We start from the raw sequence: 18,550 nt of genomic DNA on the forward strand, positions 1-18,550 counted from the left end.
AAAAGTTAAATTTTGACAAGACAATACAGCTTAGATCTAGTGAATAACTTAGTTCAATATTGTATGCTAATGATATAACAATTTCAATAAATATTTAAGAATATTGTCATTTTAAACATAAGTTTCGTGACTATTACAAGAAATTTTTTGAATGATATAGTACTGGGTCGAGTTTAATTTTCTATTTTCAGGCAAGATGTGACTTATGCACATTACAAGAATAGTGAGCTTAAATTCAGTAGATTCATTCAAAGGATCCTGTTTCCTACAGAAAAAAGCAGAAGAAAGATTTGCCTAAGTTCTATTACACTGTAGCATTACTACTTGGATGTGAAATTTATTATTTTCATGGGAAAATAAGATTCAGTCTTCTAGAGTGCATCATGATAAGGAATGAGACTATACAATAAAATCTAGGAATTGTAAGTTTAACTGAAAGATGGATAGTTATAAGGAATACCTTCATTATCTTCAACGAAATGTCAGAAAAAGACACCACAAAAAATTTTGTTCAAATTGTAAGCTACAGGAAGGTGTGGATTAAACAGACTTACCAAAAGAATTTTTAACTAGTGTAATAGGGACAAGACTAACTATCTTTGTCCGTTATTTTTTAATCGATAAATTGACACTACTTTCCAGCTGACCTTTACTTAAGCTTTAATTTTTGGTTTTTGGTTAATAATATTTAGCAAAACAACTTGATAGAAGTGAAACAGAGGAAGTAATAGTGGAGTTTCTTCAGAAACTGAATGACTACCAAATACATTACTTTCATGTAAAAAAAAATTTCATTAAAAATTCCTTTAAAAAGAGCTACTCTCAAGAAATGGATTACTTGAACTTTAAACTCCCACCATTGATAAATATGTATTACAATATTTTTATATATATATGTTTTACACAATGTTTAAATATTACAATTTGTATGATACACAATGAATAAATATACTGTTACTAAACGTTTCAAAAAGCAAGATATTACAGACTGGTCTAGCACAAACATAAAAATCAATGAGTAGATAAATTGCCACTGTACCTTAACACACAAATTGCAATCTATAACATTCAATCCAGTAAGAAGGCCTTGAATAATGATAGCTTCTTCACTCATCAGTAAGGCATCTTGTTCAAAGTAATCAATAAGAACATCATCTCTATGATCAATAAGCACTTTAATATAATCAGCTAGTTTCTTCTGCATTAAAGCTAATCTTAGCCATGCTCTAGCTCTCCCCATTTGTGTCCTAAAAAAAAACAAAAAAGACATGAAATTTGTATATTGAATTAAATGAATTATTACTTTTAATCCAAACTTTTTTACTTTTAATCACTACAACAGAAAATCATGCCTTACTTAACAAAAAAAGTTTTCACACTACTTTTCATATGGCTTTAATTGAAAAGGAATTTTTAATTCTAATGAACAAATGTCTGATATGGAAATTTGTGTTTTTTAATATTGAATACCCAAAAATTAGAAAGCACAAAAATGCAATTGTTAAAGAAAGAATTAACTCCAGCTTATATGGATATTGTTAAATGATACATCTCCTTTTGCATAATACAGCATTTATCAACATATATACACATACATAGATAAAAATACATATCTTACTTATTGATAAAAATCTATACTTGATAATGTATATGCATCATTGATTTTTCATGTGATAAGTTATAGTCAAAATATCATCACATATTCTATTTTACATTAAGAAAAAGACATTCTCAGAATAAATTTTATCAATATTTCTACAGTATTCCAAATAGTTTGCGTTAATTAGAGGAGACATAATATTTTAATTAATAGTTAATGGAAAAAATAGCAAAAGCTTGTAAGATTCAAGGGTGGATCAAATATAAACAGTGATTTTTTTTTTTAATAAATTTATTGATTAATACACTGCTTAACAAAAAGTATTTTTTTGAACGTTTCCTTCACTTCACGAGTCAACTCTTACTAATTTTAGGTTGAGAAAAACGAATATGAAAAGAAAAATTTTTATAAGCTCTAGTTTCTGTGATATACCATAGGTGAAACTATTTTATTTTAACGGATGAAGAGAAAACAACACATTTTAATTACATATACCAACAACATAGAAAGTCTATTTGACACTTTTTTAATGAAAGTAACATTCTAAGAGTTCTTAATTGCAATGGCATGGGAGAGTGAGAAGGAGTATCCTTCTTTGAATTGGGTTGTCTGCTTTCTTGGGTTGTTAGTAAACAACCCAAGGAATTGAAATACAATTCTACTGCCTGTAAGTAACAGCCACAGTCCTAACTGTTAACCGAATGTCTGTACTCTTTGCGCAACCTTTTACAGTTTATGCAGGATGGAGCCTCGGCTTTCTGCAGACAGTCATTACACTTGTAATCTTCCTCGCCACAATGCGTGCAAATCGACACATACTTTCAGAATTTGGCCCTGTGGCCAAAACGACAAGCAGCTTGCATGTTAACATGCAACGTGTCTTGATGCGACAGGACATTAGATCGACATACAACCTACCCTCAGACACAAACTTCTTAAAGAGACCAGCACCAAGTTCAAAAATGCTGTAATACCGCTGAGCAACATGTCTTCCAGTCTTGAAGAAATCTTAAATTCGGCCTCATCCAGTTCACGTTTTGTTCCTGAGAGACGGAACTTCCTCATCAGTTAGCCACCAGTCAATGTCGTAGACAATGACCTGGGGGCCTACGCTTATGTATCGGGTCAACCTTGACCTCTCAAGCTTTTTCACCTCTGAAGTCTTCACGATGATTTGGAACTGTCTCCTTGTTGTTTGCAACCACTACCAGACCCTTGCTGGTCTCTTTAATTTACCTAATCTTCAAGTTCTTCCTGTTTCTACAAAGGGCAACCTAGAAGTCCTCTTCGAGTTGTCTATTAGTTTTACACTACCTCAGGCTGCTTCGAGACCTGGCTAGATTTTTGCTTGCCCTGCACAACATCGGCATAACCCTTTGGCTGCTTGGGAGCTGGAGCCGGAACCTGTACTACTTTGACCTCCTTGGGCTTAGAGACCAACTTTTCAAAGCCTTCTTGGCAAAGCAGAAAGAACACCCCTAACGTGCTTCAACCTAGGCAAAAATCTACTCCTCGCTCCTGCAGTGATGCTGCAGGGGCCTTCTACGAAGTCAAACAGATTATCTATGCTCTGCTGGGCTGCAATGAACAGCACAACAAAACTGCCAGGTATGCCCTGTGCTGCTCGAAAATCTTCGACCAGTGGGTCGCCTCAAACTTCCTGGATGGATGTCCCTACATCTACCTTGGAGTCTATCTATTCCTCCTTTGGAGTCATCTACCCTCACCATCTGAACTTGAGGAGAACGGGGAAACTTCAGCTCTCCTATATGGCTCAGACTTAACTAACATCTTGTCCTCTAGCTGGCTAGAGTTACCCTAGCCTCACTACCCTGAAACTTCAACATTGCTTATTGTCTTCCTCCTACTGTAAAAAGTTGGGCAAGCCCACAAGTTCAACGACTACCCACAGCAAGCTACGGGTAGCTGGAGACCTTCTATTTTCCTGTCACTTTTGTATCTCTTAACCGCCTCTGAAACAGTTGTTACCTACCACAGATAATGGCCCTCGATCTGAAAAGAACGCAAGCAGGACTAGGCAGTATTTCCTTGCTCTAAATGGAGCTTATGACCAGATGTCGTTGCCACCTCTTTGGTGAGGCAGATACACATCACAGAAATCTAGCCCCAAACCTTCATATCCAAGGAGGAAAATGAGTCTGCAATTGACACTACACTGTAGCTGTAGTCTGAAACGAAGAAAACCTCAAAACTAGTGGAAGGTACACACATGACCGACTAGTCAAAAAATCATCGATTGCAAACTGAAAAGCCACAGATACTCTGGATGCATCAACGGTCTTTCATGTGAACTCCATTCTGACCTCGTAGGGGAAGACACCCGCCTTATGACGCTTCCAGTCCCCACCCCCCCTTCATAGCCATGATGGGCTTTAACAGCTTGTGAACTACATGACCAACAGGAATAGAAGGAAGACCATTGCCGTTGTGAAGTAATAGAGCTTTCAAACTAAGCTTGGAGGAGTCAATCAATAGCCTCCAGTCAGTTACATCATGATTCAAATTCAAACATTCATCAAGCCATTAACGTCGCAGCAAACAAGATCATTTTTCTTTTCAAAAAAAGAAAGCAGAACCTATGATAATGTCTGTACTGTGAGACCCTGACATCAAGTTGGAGAAGATTACATTCCTGTAGTCTTTACTCTAAAAGTTCTGTCTTCTCCTTCGACAAGTTTGATTGTGTTTCTGTGACGAAAATGTTATTTCACCACAAATGTAACAAAAATTATTTATTGAATTTACAGTTTTCATGACATTTTGATTTACCAAATTTTTCACTTCAAAAGCACTCAAACACCAAAAATTCTGCACTAATTACAACACAAACAATATGAAACTCACACTCACAGCAACAGTAATAATGTTTATAACCTACAAATAGTTGAAGAACATTGTTTTGTCATTAACAGGTGTGACAACTTCAAATACAAAATTACCCCTAAACTAAAAATTTATATTGGGTAAAAACGACATGTCATTGTATCTCCAAAGCAAGAGCTAATTTGTCACTTTTATGATGTTTTTATGAATTCAGCAGATGGAAATACATAAGAATAAGCTATTTTTGAGTCCAAAACATTTTCATTGTTGGATAGTAATAGTATACACAATTCATACCTTCATCATTTCTCTATATAGTCTCCGGCACGATCTACACACTTTTGCCAACGATTTGGAAACTTGAATATTCCTTGTTCATAAAAAGTTTGAGGACGAGTTGTCAACCAATTGTGCAAGCGCTTCTCAGTGTCTTCACTGTTTTTGGAAACTTGAATATTCCTTGTTCATAAAAAGTTTGAGGACGAGTTGTCAACCAATTGTGCAAGCGCTTCTCAGTGTCTTCACTGTTTTTGGAAACTTGAATATTCCTTGTTCATAAAAAGTTTGAGGACGAGTTGTCAACCAATTGTGCAAGCGCTTCTCAGTGTCTTCACTGTTTTCGAATTGTTCCCCTCCAAGCAATTCTTTCAAGTATGCAAACAAAAAATAGTTATAAGGGGCCAAATCTAGACTGTAGGGAGGGTGGTCAAGGGTTTCCCAGTGTATTCTTTCCAATTTATCCCTCGTCAAAATCAAATTTATCAGGTCAAATGTAGCCTGGCATTGTCATGGAGAGGGATGACATCTCTGATGGACATACCTTGTCTGTTGTTTCGGTGGGCGGCTTTTGTTGACTGTAGCAGCAGGCATGACTGTAGCAGTAAACCGCATTCACCATTCATTGAATGTAAAGAAAATCAATAAGTAAAAATCTCATTGAGTCAAAGAAAATCTTTCCAAGAACTTTTCAGGCTGACAGATAGGTTTTGGCCTTCACTGGGCAGCCCTCATCCTTCCTTCGCCACTCCTTACTCGCCATTTTTGACTCCAGATTGAAATGACAGATCCATGTCCCAACACATGTGACAATGCGCCTCAAAAAATCATCTCCTTGCCAAAATTGATTCAGAAATCTCTCACAGATGTCAAACCAGACTTGTTTTTGATTTTTGGTCAACAACTTTGGAACCCTTAGAGCACTAATTTTTCTAAAGCCAAGATGATCATTGATAATGGACTGAGCACTCTTATAGCTGATACCCACTTCTGACATGATTTCTTTAACAGTGAATTGGCAATCACTTTTGATAAGCTCTCGAATAGCACGGATGTTGTCAGCTGTGAGACTTGACCTAGGGTGTCGATCATGACTTTCGTTTTCTAAACTTTCTCGCTCACCCTTAAATTGTCTGGTCCGCGTATACACTTGGTTCTGGGAAAATATTGCATCCCCACCTTTAAACAAGTTAAAATTTCTGCAGATTTAATGCCATCATTAACTTTATGATTATACGTTGTACATCAGACAACAGAACCTCTTGTTCGCTCATGGCTATACTGATGACAGAACAGGGCAAAGGAACTAACCAACCTGTACCCCTGACTACACCATCCAGCTTGGAACTGCTTGCTGCATAGAAAAACAAAATTACCATTTAAATTTGATTCACCCTCGTACTTCAAGAAAATAATATATCAAGTAATTTCTTACTTTAGTAAGTAATACTTTACTTTATATGTACTAAATAGTTACTTTAGTAAGTAATATCAAGTAATTACAGATATTTCAGAAAATACAAAAATAGGCTGTCAGAGCATTATATGACACCTGTAAGTACAAACTGTGTACACCTATATTTAGAAAATTAAATATGTTAACTTACCCTTATATTTATATTAATAAATGTGTAAATTTTGCTACAACTGGTCACTAAGATTTGGAAAAATGGTCTCGTATTCTTAAAAAGTAACAATATTTACCTTTATCATATCAGACAACTTTTTTTCTGTTTAGCCTCTGGAACCACCATCAGGTATTACTTCAGAGGATGAATGAGCATGATGTATATGAGTGTAAATGAAGTATGGTCTTGTACAGTCTCAGGTCAACCATTTCTGAGATGTGTGATTAATTGAAGCCCTACCACCAAAGAATAACGGTATCCACAATGTAGTATTAAAATCCATATAAAAGTAACTGCCTTTTACTAGGATTTGAACCTTAGAACTGTCGACTTCGAAATCAACTACTGATTTGCGAAGACGCATTTAACACTTGATCAACTTGGTGGGTTATGGGTTATATCAGAAAACTGTTTTCATACAACTCAAAACAATAGTTTGTCTTAAGAGAAATATTATGCTTCCATTGCCATTTGTAATAAATTGCCAAACCATCTGAAAAATCTTCCCACGAATTTATTTAAATACAATTAAAAGATTTTCTTTTATGGAAAAAATATTATTCTGTTGATGAATTTTTAAATAATACTAATAAAACAAAATACACAATTTATCTGCATTCTGTTAACATGAACTTAAATATGTGCTCAAAATAATTTTCAATAGTAGCTTCTAAATTGTGAATTGTTTTATAGTAATTTTTTATATTTATGTATTTACCTTAACATTATTTTATTTGTTTGTGTTTTAAAATAATTAATATGGACTTTCAACACATCTATTTTTTAACTTCTAATTATTTTTATACTTATATATCTTATATTGATGTCATCTATATAATGCATTATGTTCTGATCAGAATAAAGATCAGTAATAGATCAATAAAGTAGATCAAGTAATAGATCAATAGATCAGTAAAGATCAATAATTACCCGTATGTATCTTGTGTAAAATAATTAGTTCATAATAAAAGTATGAAAAAACTATCCTATATACACAATATCTGTTTAATACTTTTCTACTGTGATAACATATATAATAGTACTTTTTAGAGCAATATTCATAAAGTTTGAATGCTGTTCACTTTGTCAAAGTCTGAACGTTTTCAACAGCAGTCTATATAAACTATATCATAACTTCTTTCTTCCTTTTACCACTCATTAAGATAAGGAATTTTAGGATTTTTTGAGGAGATAAAAAGATGAAGGAGAGGAAAATGGAAACAATTCAATAAAAATATTGATTGAATTAATTTTAAGACTAAAAAATTTCTAATACTCTAGAGCATTTTAAATAAAACTTTGTTCAAGTGTATAATTTCTACAATGTTTGTCTTGTATGTAGTTATTTTTTACATTGCTCTACAGACTCAGTATTCTCAATGCTTAATTCAGTACATAAATTCAGGGTTTTCTTGAATCCTTTTGCACATAATGGCTTGTACTTGGGATCATATACCATCATATTAATATTTACCATAGATTATATAGAAGAAAGATGAATTTCCGTGACTGCATAATACACTGAGAAAGGAAAACATATTTCCTAAATTGAAACTGACAATCATCATATCTGTAGTTAAAAGTTTTAATAAAATATTTTTTATTATCAATTAATTTCTTTGAATTTCATTAAAAAAAAAATCATGGGGAACTTTATGCTTTATATATTAGATATAATGTTATAAATCAACTACCATTACCTGACAGTAGGAAGATCTCTAATACTGGCAGTTATATCTTGTGCTTCAGATTTTAACTTTTCAACCATTTGAAGTAAATCCCATAATTCTTTTTTTGGTCCAAGTAAGCCCTATAACACCACCATTTAATTTTATATTCATTTACAAGTAACATATAAAAATTAACTACTTATATTAACATTTGGTAAAGTTAATTTTCTTTTTGGTTTCCTGCTTTATTATGCATTATTCCAGTTTTTTATTTTTTCCTTTCCCAAAAAACAGACAACTTGAAAATAGACAAACATCTCATAGACATAATCTCTTGGATCTAGTTACATCATCCTGGACATTGACTTCTTTCTAACACCATAGTTAGAATCAATAATAATCTGATAAGAAGTCTTTTGAGAAAATCAATGTTAGTCCCATGCTTCTGCTCCTACAAGATTGTACTTAAAAATTACATTAATTCTCTTCTTGTTATTCCAATAAAAAATTTTATTACATAATTATGGAGTTTTTGCGACCTGTTAAGCATCACTAATGAGATGTTTAAATTTTCTCTAACATATCTCTCGATAAGACATCACCTAATTTTAGGTGTGGTAACACCTTAATAAACAAAGCACAAACAACGCTGTATGAATTTTGATCTCATGTCACGTGGAAGATTTTAAGAGCAAAGCAATCAGTCCTTTATTACCCTTACCATATAACTTAAGGCTCATCCTATCTTCAAATCAGCAATATTTATATATTAATATTTATATAATATATAGCAATGGCTACATATTATATATTATTATTCATGAAGAATAATGAAAATGTCTTCCTATGTAATGTAATGTTTGCATTAATCTATCAAGTTAAATTGTAAGCAAAAGAGTGGTATGGCAACAAGTCACATTATAGATCCCTTTTACCTGAAACATTGGTCAATCAATATTTATCCATATTGAGTAAAACAGTCCCTCAGCCCTTACAAAAGAAGTACTTTCACTGACCTTATACATATGATCCTATAATTGTACCAAAAGACTGTCTCATATAAGTTTTTCTTAATTTATCAAGTCTATATCCTGAAACCGTAAAATGGAATACAAAAAAAAGTATGACTTTTTATTATTTTTAAAATGTTTCTCTGAATTAAAACATCTTTATTATTTTGACTGTCAGGTAGGCCTTATCATATATTAGTTGTGGTAGTTTTTTATGACACTGTAGTAAAAAAATTTAATACAGAAATTTATATTCTACATTTTTATTAAGTTTGGAACAATGATAAGTATTCATATTGTACCTTGACAAACAGAACTATTATTAAACTGACCATATTTGGGTTATTACAACAAAATTACGGCCTTATTATACAGATATGTACTTCCAGAAAATGGGACTAAGACTAGATGGGGCGAGTATGTATAGGATTAACTGCCAAACTTGAATTTTAATTAGAACCTGATGTGAAGTAGCAAAATCTTATAACTAAAACCTCACCAATCTCCAAAATATATTTAATTAGTCTTCAATAGTCTGACTTACTACTTTTAAAGCATCGTCTTAAACTTTTTCATATAAAATCAACTAGCTTGGCGACATCATTTCATGATGTTAGTGAGCATCATATGGCACTAAAGTTTATGCTTGACATCAAAATAACAGGTGTTGGTAATCAAGAAAATACATAATGGTGAAAGGTGTAATGCACATATATGCATATCGCATAGCTGTGACCGAGATATCTGCAGTTGTATTTGTGATGTTCACCAATACAACTACAGATGTTTAGTTGTGGTGTTGTATGTACTGCTATTTTTTTTCAAATTCCAATCGCATTCTAAACATATCGGTAGAGTCATGTCTACTTGCAAGAACTTTCTTGAGATCTCTTTGATTATTATTCATTTCTTTGTTTCATTTAATACGTAATGAACTACAGTAAGAACAATTCATTATCAATCTACCCAGTGAGCATGCCCTCAACAATAATTAAGTTAATCTTAAATGTGGAATCCATTCCACATTTACTGTGTTAAGAAAATAAAATATTGCTTTTTATTACATTAACATATTAATGGGGTGCAAAATAAAATAAATAATGATTTTAAACAGTGACATACCTTTTTTGGTTTTAAACCGTGTCTAAGAACATGTTCAAGAACTATAAAAAAATGTTGAAGTGGCATGTGATCCGAATCAAGCATACGTCCATTGCTCATTGAAGTTTCTATTAATTCTTTTACAATTAACTTTGATATATTAACTAAATTACGACGTTCTATTACAACTGGATCTCTTGCAGCTATAACAGAAAATAAATAATAGCAATGTAATAAATGTTACCCAAAAATAATATCTGGCTATAATATACCCAATACAGAATTACTAAATTCTAATTCATTCATTCATCTGCGTCAGTTTTTAACCCAGCCTTTTTTTTAAACGCTTTCACATTTCTATTTAATTTAAAGCAATAAATATTAAATAGTGAGCCTTTTGATGAACTTAAGAAAGTACGGGCTAAATTATTATTTATATTTTGAATCGCATAATATATTTTAAGAAAAACATTTCTTTTTTCAGTTTAAATTATTATTAAAATAATGTAAACATGATAAATTATTTTAACTAAATTAATAACAATACTAATATGGATGTACAATGTGTGCAAGATAATCAATAAACACGTTTAATAAAATAACTAAACTGAATACTATGATTGCCACAATTGATCTGATATAAAACTAGTAAATGGAAAACAAGATTGAAAAAACTAAGATGAATTAAAAACAATGACAACAGAGAAAGATTTCTGAATCTCAAAAGAGTAACAAACATTTAATATTCATCAGAAACAGTCCAATAAAGAAGAAACACCTGGGTTTTCTTCATGTTAAAATGCACATTTTGTATAAAAATCTTACAGCTAGAATGGAGTGTTGTAGCATTTGGTCATTATATCTAACTGATACAAATCAGAAACTCATTCACTGTATGACATGAGAAGAATAAAATAAATTTATATCATATGCAGTAATTACAATTAATATACAAAATAGAAATTTATCAGTTGTAAACATGTTAATATATACTTGAATTATTATACTGTTATGAAGGAATATATATATTGCACAGTTCTTGGCCATCTGTTGCTGTTGTAAATGAATGTATTCCTTTTTTTAACACAATTAAAAACGGAATAGTTTCTCGATTTGATATGCATGTACTTTATTTTTAATTTATTTTTTTTAAAGAAAAGATTTATGTTTAATGTCATTGATTAGGTCCACATGGTGATCCTCTACTGAGTTTTTCCATGTAACTAAAGAACAATATTTTTTAAATAAAACATTGCATTGTCTAAATAAAGAATTTAAACATATTTTTCATTACATGTATTTTATTATCGTCAATGCTCTTTTTTTTTACATTACATTTTACAGCATTATGTTGGTTTTTTTAATTTTTTGGTTGGTTTTCATTTTTAAAATCTATTTTATACATTCTTTTATCGTCCCAATAATTTTTTAAACACTTTTCAAATATTCATATGATCCAATAAATTATTTCATTTATTTTTTTGAAATTGTAAAAATGGTATGTTCTTAAATATGCTGAAACTGCACATTTTTTGTTTTATATGTACTAAACAAATCACATTATTTAAGTCCTATAAGCAAAGCAGGCAGAGAATGTGATGTTAATTTCACAAACTAAACCGAGCATGCACAGAAGTTATTTGAAATTCTATAAAACAAAAACAAATGTCATATGATCACAGAATAAATCTTAAACTATTAAACTGTGTATTTGTTATTAAACACTCGACCCATAATACATCTCAGACAAATAAAACGTATTGTCAATCTAAGTTTTGTAAATATAGCTGTAGCTCATTGGCTTCCCCCTCGGTATATCAGTTTTGGTGAATAGGTGTAGTGGAAGTATATAAGGGGAAATGAGACATATGAGTACATACACTAAGGCAAACTCACATGTGTTTTGGTACAGAACTACAACAATGTAGATCCCTCACCAGCATCTAAAATACCCTTCCAAACTCCTCAAAATCTTGTGCTTATAAAACTTAGACTACTACTTAATTGAATATAAAATAAAATATAAATATCTAATCAGATTACCATTAAATAATAAACATAACTAAATCATTTATTTATTTCATTTACCAAAATTTATTCTAAATATTTATTAAAAACTGATAATTGGTTTTACTTTAATTATTTTTATTAAATGAATTAAAATAACTACTGTTATTATTAAAATAGTGCTTACCTTCTTTTTTTTTTATAAATACAATTATATAGCAAATACATTACATACATACATACACATATACAAACAAATAATCATAAAGGACCTGTCATCTATTTGCAAATTGTGAGGTTCATAAGAACTAATTTTTATGGTATAAAATACATATAAATTATTTTTTGGATTTTAATATCCTTTACAAAAATAAAAAAATACAGAAAATTTTTCAAATTTACTGCGAGTTAGTCTACTTGTACAGTACCCAATTTTAAAACTGTTCAAACTATTTGATAAAGTGATCAATATAGATTATTCATAATCTTCATTGTATAAATGAAAGTTAATCTATTTAATACTAGTACTTATCTCAAAAAAAAAGAAAAACTCTTTAATCCAACAATGGCAGTTTTGACCTGGAACTGAGGTCAACCGATTAATAACTCAGTTATATCTGAAGCAGAACATACCTAATCGGCAGGCTTGCCACTGACACTTGAGTCCGTCTTTTAGCAACCAACCAACCTCTAAGCAATATTATTGTTATCTTTTCGGTACTGCAGACAATCTCTTAATCTGATAACTCCACAACTCGAGAATGTTACATGAATGGGTTGCCCTGAACTCAATCTCAATTCTGAAATTTCTCTAAACCAGTAGGAACCCCCCCCCCCCCAATCATCATAAGCAATGACGCAGCAATCACTGGGCAATCTCAATCGCATCAGAGAATTGAATTCAACAATCTAGAAGAGGGGACCTAACACAGTGCCCTGTGGGTAACTTTTAGACAGAGTCTTTTCTGCTTCAATATCGTCATCATGACGAACGACTCTGCTGCTGAGGTAACTTGAGAGTACACAAATTTCATTTTATGTGCAACCACGCCTCTGCAATAAAAACAAGACAGAGAGCCACAACAATTTATTAAAAGCCCTGCATATATCCAAGAAAATACCTAGTAATATCGAGACTCGCTTGAAGAGGCAATATCCATAACTTCGAGAATAGAATCCTCTGTGTCCTTGCCTGGCAAAAGCTATACTGATCAGCCATCAGTAACTTCCTAGAAGTCAACCTATTGCTGATGCAAAGGTACAGAATCTTTCCAAAAACCTTAATAACTATGAGCAAGAGCATCAGAGGCCTATAAGAAGAGGGTGGGGTCTTTATCTCCACTTTTTGAAGAAACGTTTATGATTACTCGTTTCCGAACAGGGAAATAACCATCCCAACCTCGTAGGGGGAAGACACCCTCTTTGTAATGTTACCTGTTGCCATACCACCCCCTCTGTTCAGAGTTCTGACGAGCTCTACCGGAGGTCATCCCTCAGGGCTCGGAACGGAGGGGGTGGTGTGGGGACCGGTAAATTCACAAGGTGGGTGTCTTCCCCCTACGGGGTTGGGATATTATTTCTTTGTTTGTTGGAAACAAGTAATCATAAACTTTTCTTCAAAAAGTGAAAATAAAGACCTCACCCTGACCCCTTCTTATAGGCCTCTGATGCTCTTGCTCGAAGTTAGTAAGTTTTTTGGAAAGATTCTGTACCTCCGCATCAGCAATAGGTTGACTTCTAGGAAGTTACAAATGAAAGGGAAATAATCAGCAGAATGCATTCTATTAAAAACCCTAGTCAAAATTTACCCTATAGTCAAACTGTGGACACAGACAGTAAGAGAATGGACAAGAAGCTCCACCATGATTCCATCAAATCCAAGGGCTTTATTCCTCCCTAGAGTACAGATTACCTGACAGACTTCCGCTACAGTAATCTGCAGACAATTTATCAAATGGAAATTATAAACCTCTCTCAAAGATATGAGATTTTATTAACTTCATTATCATCAGGTAAGAGATCGTTCAACAGAAGATCCAGGACATGATCATTGTCAAAGACTGCATCACCTTGTAGAATGAGCTGATAGAAGAATGTCTTTTTTCTCATACATTCAAGAACTCCACATACAACACTCCAAAGATCTTTATTTCCCTGCTCCTGTACAAAGGAGTTCCACGAAACTCGTTTTAAAGGTCCTAACTTTATTCAAATACTTGGGCCTATACCTAATCACCATCCCATTTATCCCTAGCCCTAAATGGGCATTAATGGGGTCGTCTTGTAGACCTTCTAATGAGTCTAAAACTGATGACTGTGGTACATAATCACAGTCATCATTTTGGTCTCTGTCAGGATGCCACCAATGTAAATGACATGGCAGACATTTTCATTAGTGTGTTTACTCAACTTTACTGTTGCCTTCATTTTAAGCTTCTTCCAATTTCGCTCATCTATTCTAATTTACAGCCCTCTCAACTAATTAATTACCCACTTCACAGAAATGCTATCCTTGCATCTATCACTAACACTGAAGGACACAAAATAGCCTTTTCCCATAACTAAATTTCCAACTAGACTGTATTATCAAATATTTATTAATCTGAGTTTACTAGAAATATCTAAATTCTATTCTCATACCTCTTAAACAAGTGTTAATCGCAAAAATGACAATTTTTATACCATAGATTAGTACAATTTACATTAGCACTGTACTTTAGCAGAAATTAATTTTGTTCAGTACTTTTTTGAATGTGTGTTAATATCCCTGGTTGGCCTCTGCTATTTTAATGTTTAAGCCAAGTAAAACATGCAAGCTATTAGTACTCATAATCTACCTGTTAAAAATCAATTACTAAATTAAATAAGATTTTGTTATAAACCTTTTTAGTAACTTGACTGTGCATAAGCAATGAGTAATTTAAAAAAAAGATGTAGTTAAATTGTACACAATGAGAAAAATGAATTAATTTTGAACATATTAAAATTTTGTGTATAAGAAACTGAATCCCAAGTAGCTCAATAATGAATCTCTCTGAAAGAGTATTGTCGAGTGCCTAAAAACTAATCCTAGGAGTATAAAACAAATCTAAGATAAATGAATTTATTATTTATTATAATTACAATGTTAAAATTAAATTATTAAGCATCATTTATTTTTTAACTTTTTAAAACTTGTACTTAATAAGTTAAAATGAAACTTATGTATATACTGCATCTTGAATTAATTTCAAATTTGTACAATTAAGCATAATTTACATTTTGCACTATAATTTAATATTTTCTTAGAAAACCAGGCACTGCTTATGACATTTAACAAAGCAAGTAGTAGTAATTATTTTCAAAAACTGAAATCTTCAATCTGTTACATAATCCTCAAACGCAGAGCATTCTAATGTTTTCTGAAAGGCAGAAAATATGAATGAATGTCTATATCGCCAAAGAAGACCCAAGTGGTCATAGTCTCAGGACAGGTGGAAGCTAATCCCGATTTCATTTAGGAAAGGAAATAGTCTCCACATTTCTTCTAGGGTTAAGTAACTCAGGGAATGAATAGGAAAAATGCCATGTGACCCATATGAGTCTCAGTAGGCCAAAAAAAAGCAAATCCATCAAAATTGGATAATGACCAAGATTCGGGGACCGCACATCAAACCACAGGATTTTGTTACCGGTGGTGCTTTTGAAAATGTTGTGTGGAGCATCAGCTTGGTTCATCATACTGGAGAAACGGAAAGCTCAAACAATTCTTCACTGGATGCATAGGACTATCACATTATTATAAAATTAATAATGCAGAAGTGACATTGAACAGTTACATTCTGTAATTTTACTAATATAAAAAATAAAACAAAAGAAAAAATGGATATCTTAATACCAAACCAGCTTTGTATTTTATTCAATGTATACTTCAGTGGCAATAAAGTTCACTAATTATGAATTGTGGTATTTTTTATAAACCTATCAAAGAAAAGTACCATACTACTTTCCATCTAACGGTGCGAGAGGAGAGAGTGAAAATAAACTTTCTTTTCATTTTGAGATATGAGGAGTACGAAAATACCTTTCACTTAAATTGTGATTTCCTATATGTATTTATACAGGTGTATGTATAAAATTTTGTGACTGGAAAATTTCCAAAACTATTACATCAATTTCATTGAAATTTATATATGCTGTAGTGGTGTACCTGAAGTTGTGCATGTGTAAATTTTATGAAAATTGGTTGAGTTGTTTTTGAGTTATGCTCAATTTAAGGTTGAAAAAACTGAGTAGGACAAGTTAAAAGCATGATTTGTTATGATGCTGCAAATAAGAACGTGGAAACAAAATAAAATATCAAAAAGTCAGTCTTCTTGTGCAGAACTGTACAAACTTTTTTGTTAATCTCCTCAATAAAAATTGGTGAACAACAGAATGGGTCATCTGAAGGAAGTGGTTGTTATAACAGATTTCATTGTATCCTAAGTAGCATATCGTTTATTTTTTGCAAGTGTTAATTTATTGACAGATTGAAATGGCAATATCTTAACCTTTTATTTAAGAGGTTCCAGGTTTGAATCCTCATCATTTTTTCTGAAGAATTACTTCCATGTCATTCTTTTTTGTAACTTAATAAATGATTTCCTTATATAAAAGGATAATTAATATAAAACAGAAACCTTGGGACTAAAGTATTGATATACCTCTGCAATATTTTTTTCATTAGGAGAATCTGCTTTTTGATAATTTATATGATTTATTACAACTTTCTGCAAACAATTTCAAATTACTTTGTATAAGAATAACCAATTGTATGCAATTAATACTGTATATTTTTTATTTTGTAATACTAAGTTCAGTTATGATGAAAATAATACTAAAATTAGATATATGAGAAGAGCAAAATGAAGAATCACAAAATTAATGATAAAACTCAAAAATTAAGGGCAATTCTTGGATATGTAAGAAAAACAATAAAAAAAATTTAATAAAAAATAAACAACAGTACACCAGGCTGATTTTTAATCTAGAATTAGAATCAATGAGTTATGGATGGTTATAAAAGAGGCTGCTAATCTACAACACCTCGTTTAATATTATTAGTGTTAAGACTGTATCCCAACTGAACATGTTTATAGTGATTGCTTTTGATGGAAATTTACTCCAGTGGTATAACTATCATATTTCCTTTTCAACTATAATCTGGGAGAAGAAAAATATAAATAGTGACATTATTAAATCTCTTGGAAATGAGTTTTCTTACCAGCCATTTAATTTACTCATCAAAAGTAAGTAAACTGGTAGGTATTGCTTCCTGAAGTGGAAAGGATTGAGCACTGGCTGCAGAACCCACTGGGTTGGTCTAGTGGTGAATGCGTCTTCCCAAATCAGATGATTTGGAAGTCGAGAGTTCCAGCGTTCAAGTCCTAGTAAAGCCAATTATTTTTACACGGATTTGAATACTAGTTCATGGATACTGGTGTTCTTTGGTGGTTGGGTTTCAATTAACCACACATCTCAGGAATATTCAAACTGAGACTGTACAAGACTACACTACATTTACACTCATACATATCATCCTCTGAAGTATTATCTGAAAGGTAATTACCGGAGGCTAAACAGGAAAAAGAAAGAGCACTGGCTGCAATGCTAATGCCCATAACGAATTGCATGGGTCATATTACACCAACTGCATACGTAAGTTAATAATAGAATTCCTGATCACTAACAACCTGCAGATGATGAATGGTGTAGCGAATGAACCTATTTTTCAGAATTAGTGAAGAAATGAGGTTGTTATTGACATCACTTTCTCACCAAAACTGATTAATAAATTTATACCTGCATGGTAAATCTTAAAGAAGTCATCTAGATCTGTTCACATTTCGTAATCATATATTAAAGAAACATGGAACAATTAACCCAAGGGAATGAATGGGATCCCTACCTTGCCTTTGTCTGGTACAAAAAGGAAGATCACATCAACAATGTTATTAAAAGCCACTTCCCAGCAGAGTTTCTGTGACCTTTTGCTTCTGCCAGTATTAATTTGAAGAAATTTCATTTCCGGTTCTTATACTTCTCTGTCTTGTAGTCCCCCTTCCCACATATAGCACAGACTGTAGGAACTACACATTGCGCCTGACAATGCCCAGGCTTGCCACAGTTAAAGCAGTTATTAAGCCTATCCACTCTGGTCAGGTGGTTGAGACATGAACTACTCCCCACCACCGATAACAACAGTCTTCATCCTCTCGTAAATAGGCAATGTAACCACCCAATAGTTATTCTCTGTTCAAGCAGCTTTTTAGCAAAACAATAGCTCATAATCATAGTGGCATTTTTCATCTGCCCAAACCCAGGACGAATGGAGAACACCTTAAAAACCTCCTCTCCATCAATTGTTTTAATAAAAAATTGTTTTAATATCAT

General features: G+C 32.3%; 1 protein-coding gene across 2 annotated transcripts in view; it reads right to left on the reverse strand.

Annotated features, from left to right (window-relative positions):
* The window catches only part of LOC142317284 (RUN and FYVE domain-containing protein 2-like), a 135,324-nt gene that overhangs the window by 74,460 nt on the left and 42,314 nt on the right, over positions 1–18,550 (reverse strand). For both annotated transcript variants that reach the window (XM_075353701.1, XM_075353702.1), the window contains 3 exons: positions 10,151–10,332; positions 8,049–8,158; positions 1,040–1,247 (listed from right to left, as the gene is read on the reverse strand). In XM_075353701.1, coding sequence (XP_075209816.1) covers positions 1,040–1,247; positions 8,049–8,158; positions 10,151–10,332 — 500 coding nt within the window. The remainder of the gene's footprint in view (positions 1–1,039; positions 1,248–8,048; positions 8,159–10,150; positions 10,333–18,550) is intronic.

Source organism: Lycorma delicatula, chromosome 1 (assembly GCF_047948215.1).
Source record: "Lycorma delicatula isolate Av1 chromosome 1, ASM4794821v1, whole genome shotgun sequence".
Taxonomy (NCBI): domain Eukaryota; kingdom Metazoa; phylum Arthropoda; class Insecta; order Hemiptera; family Fulgoridae; genus Lycorma; species Lycorma delicatula.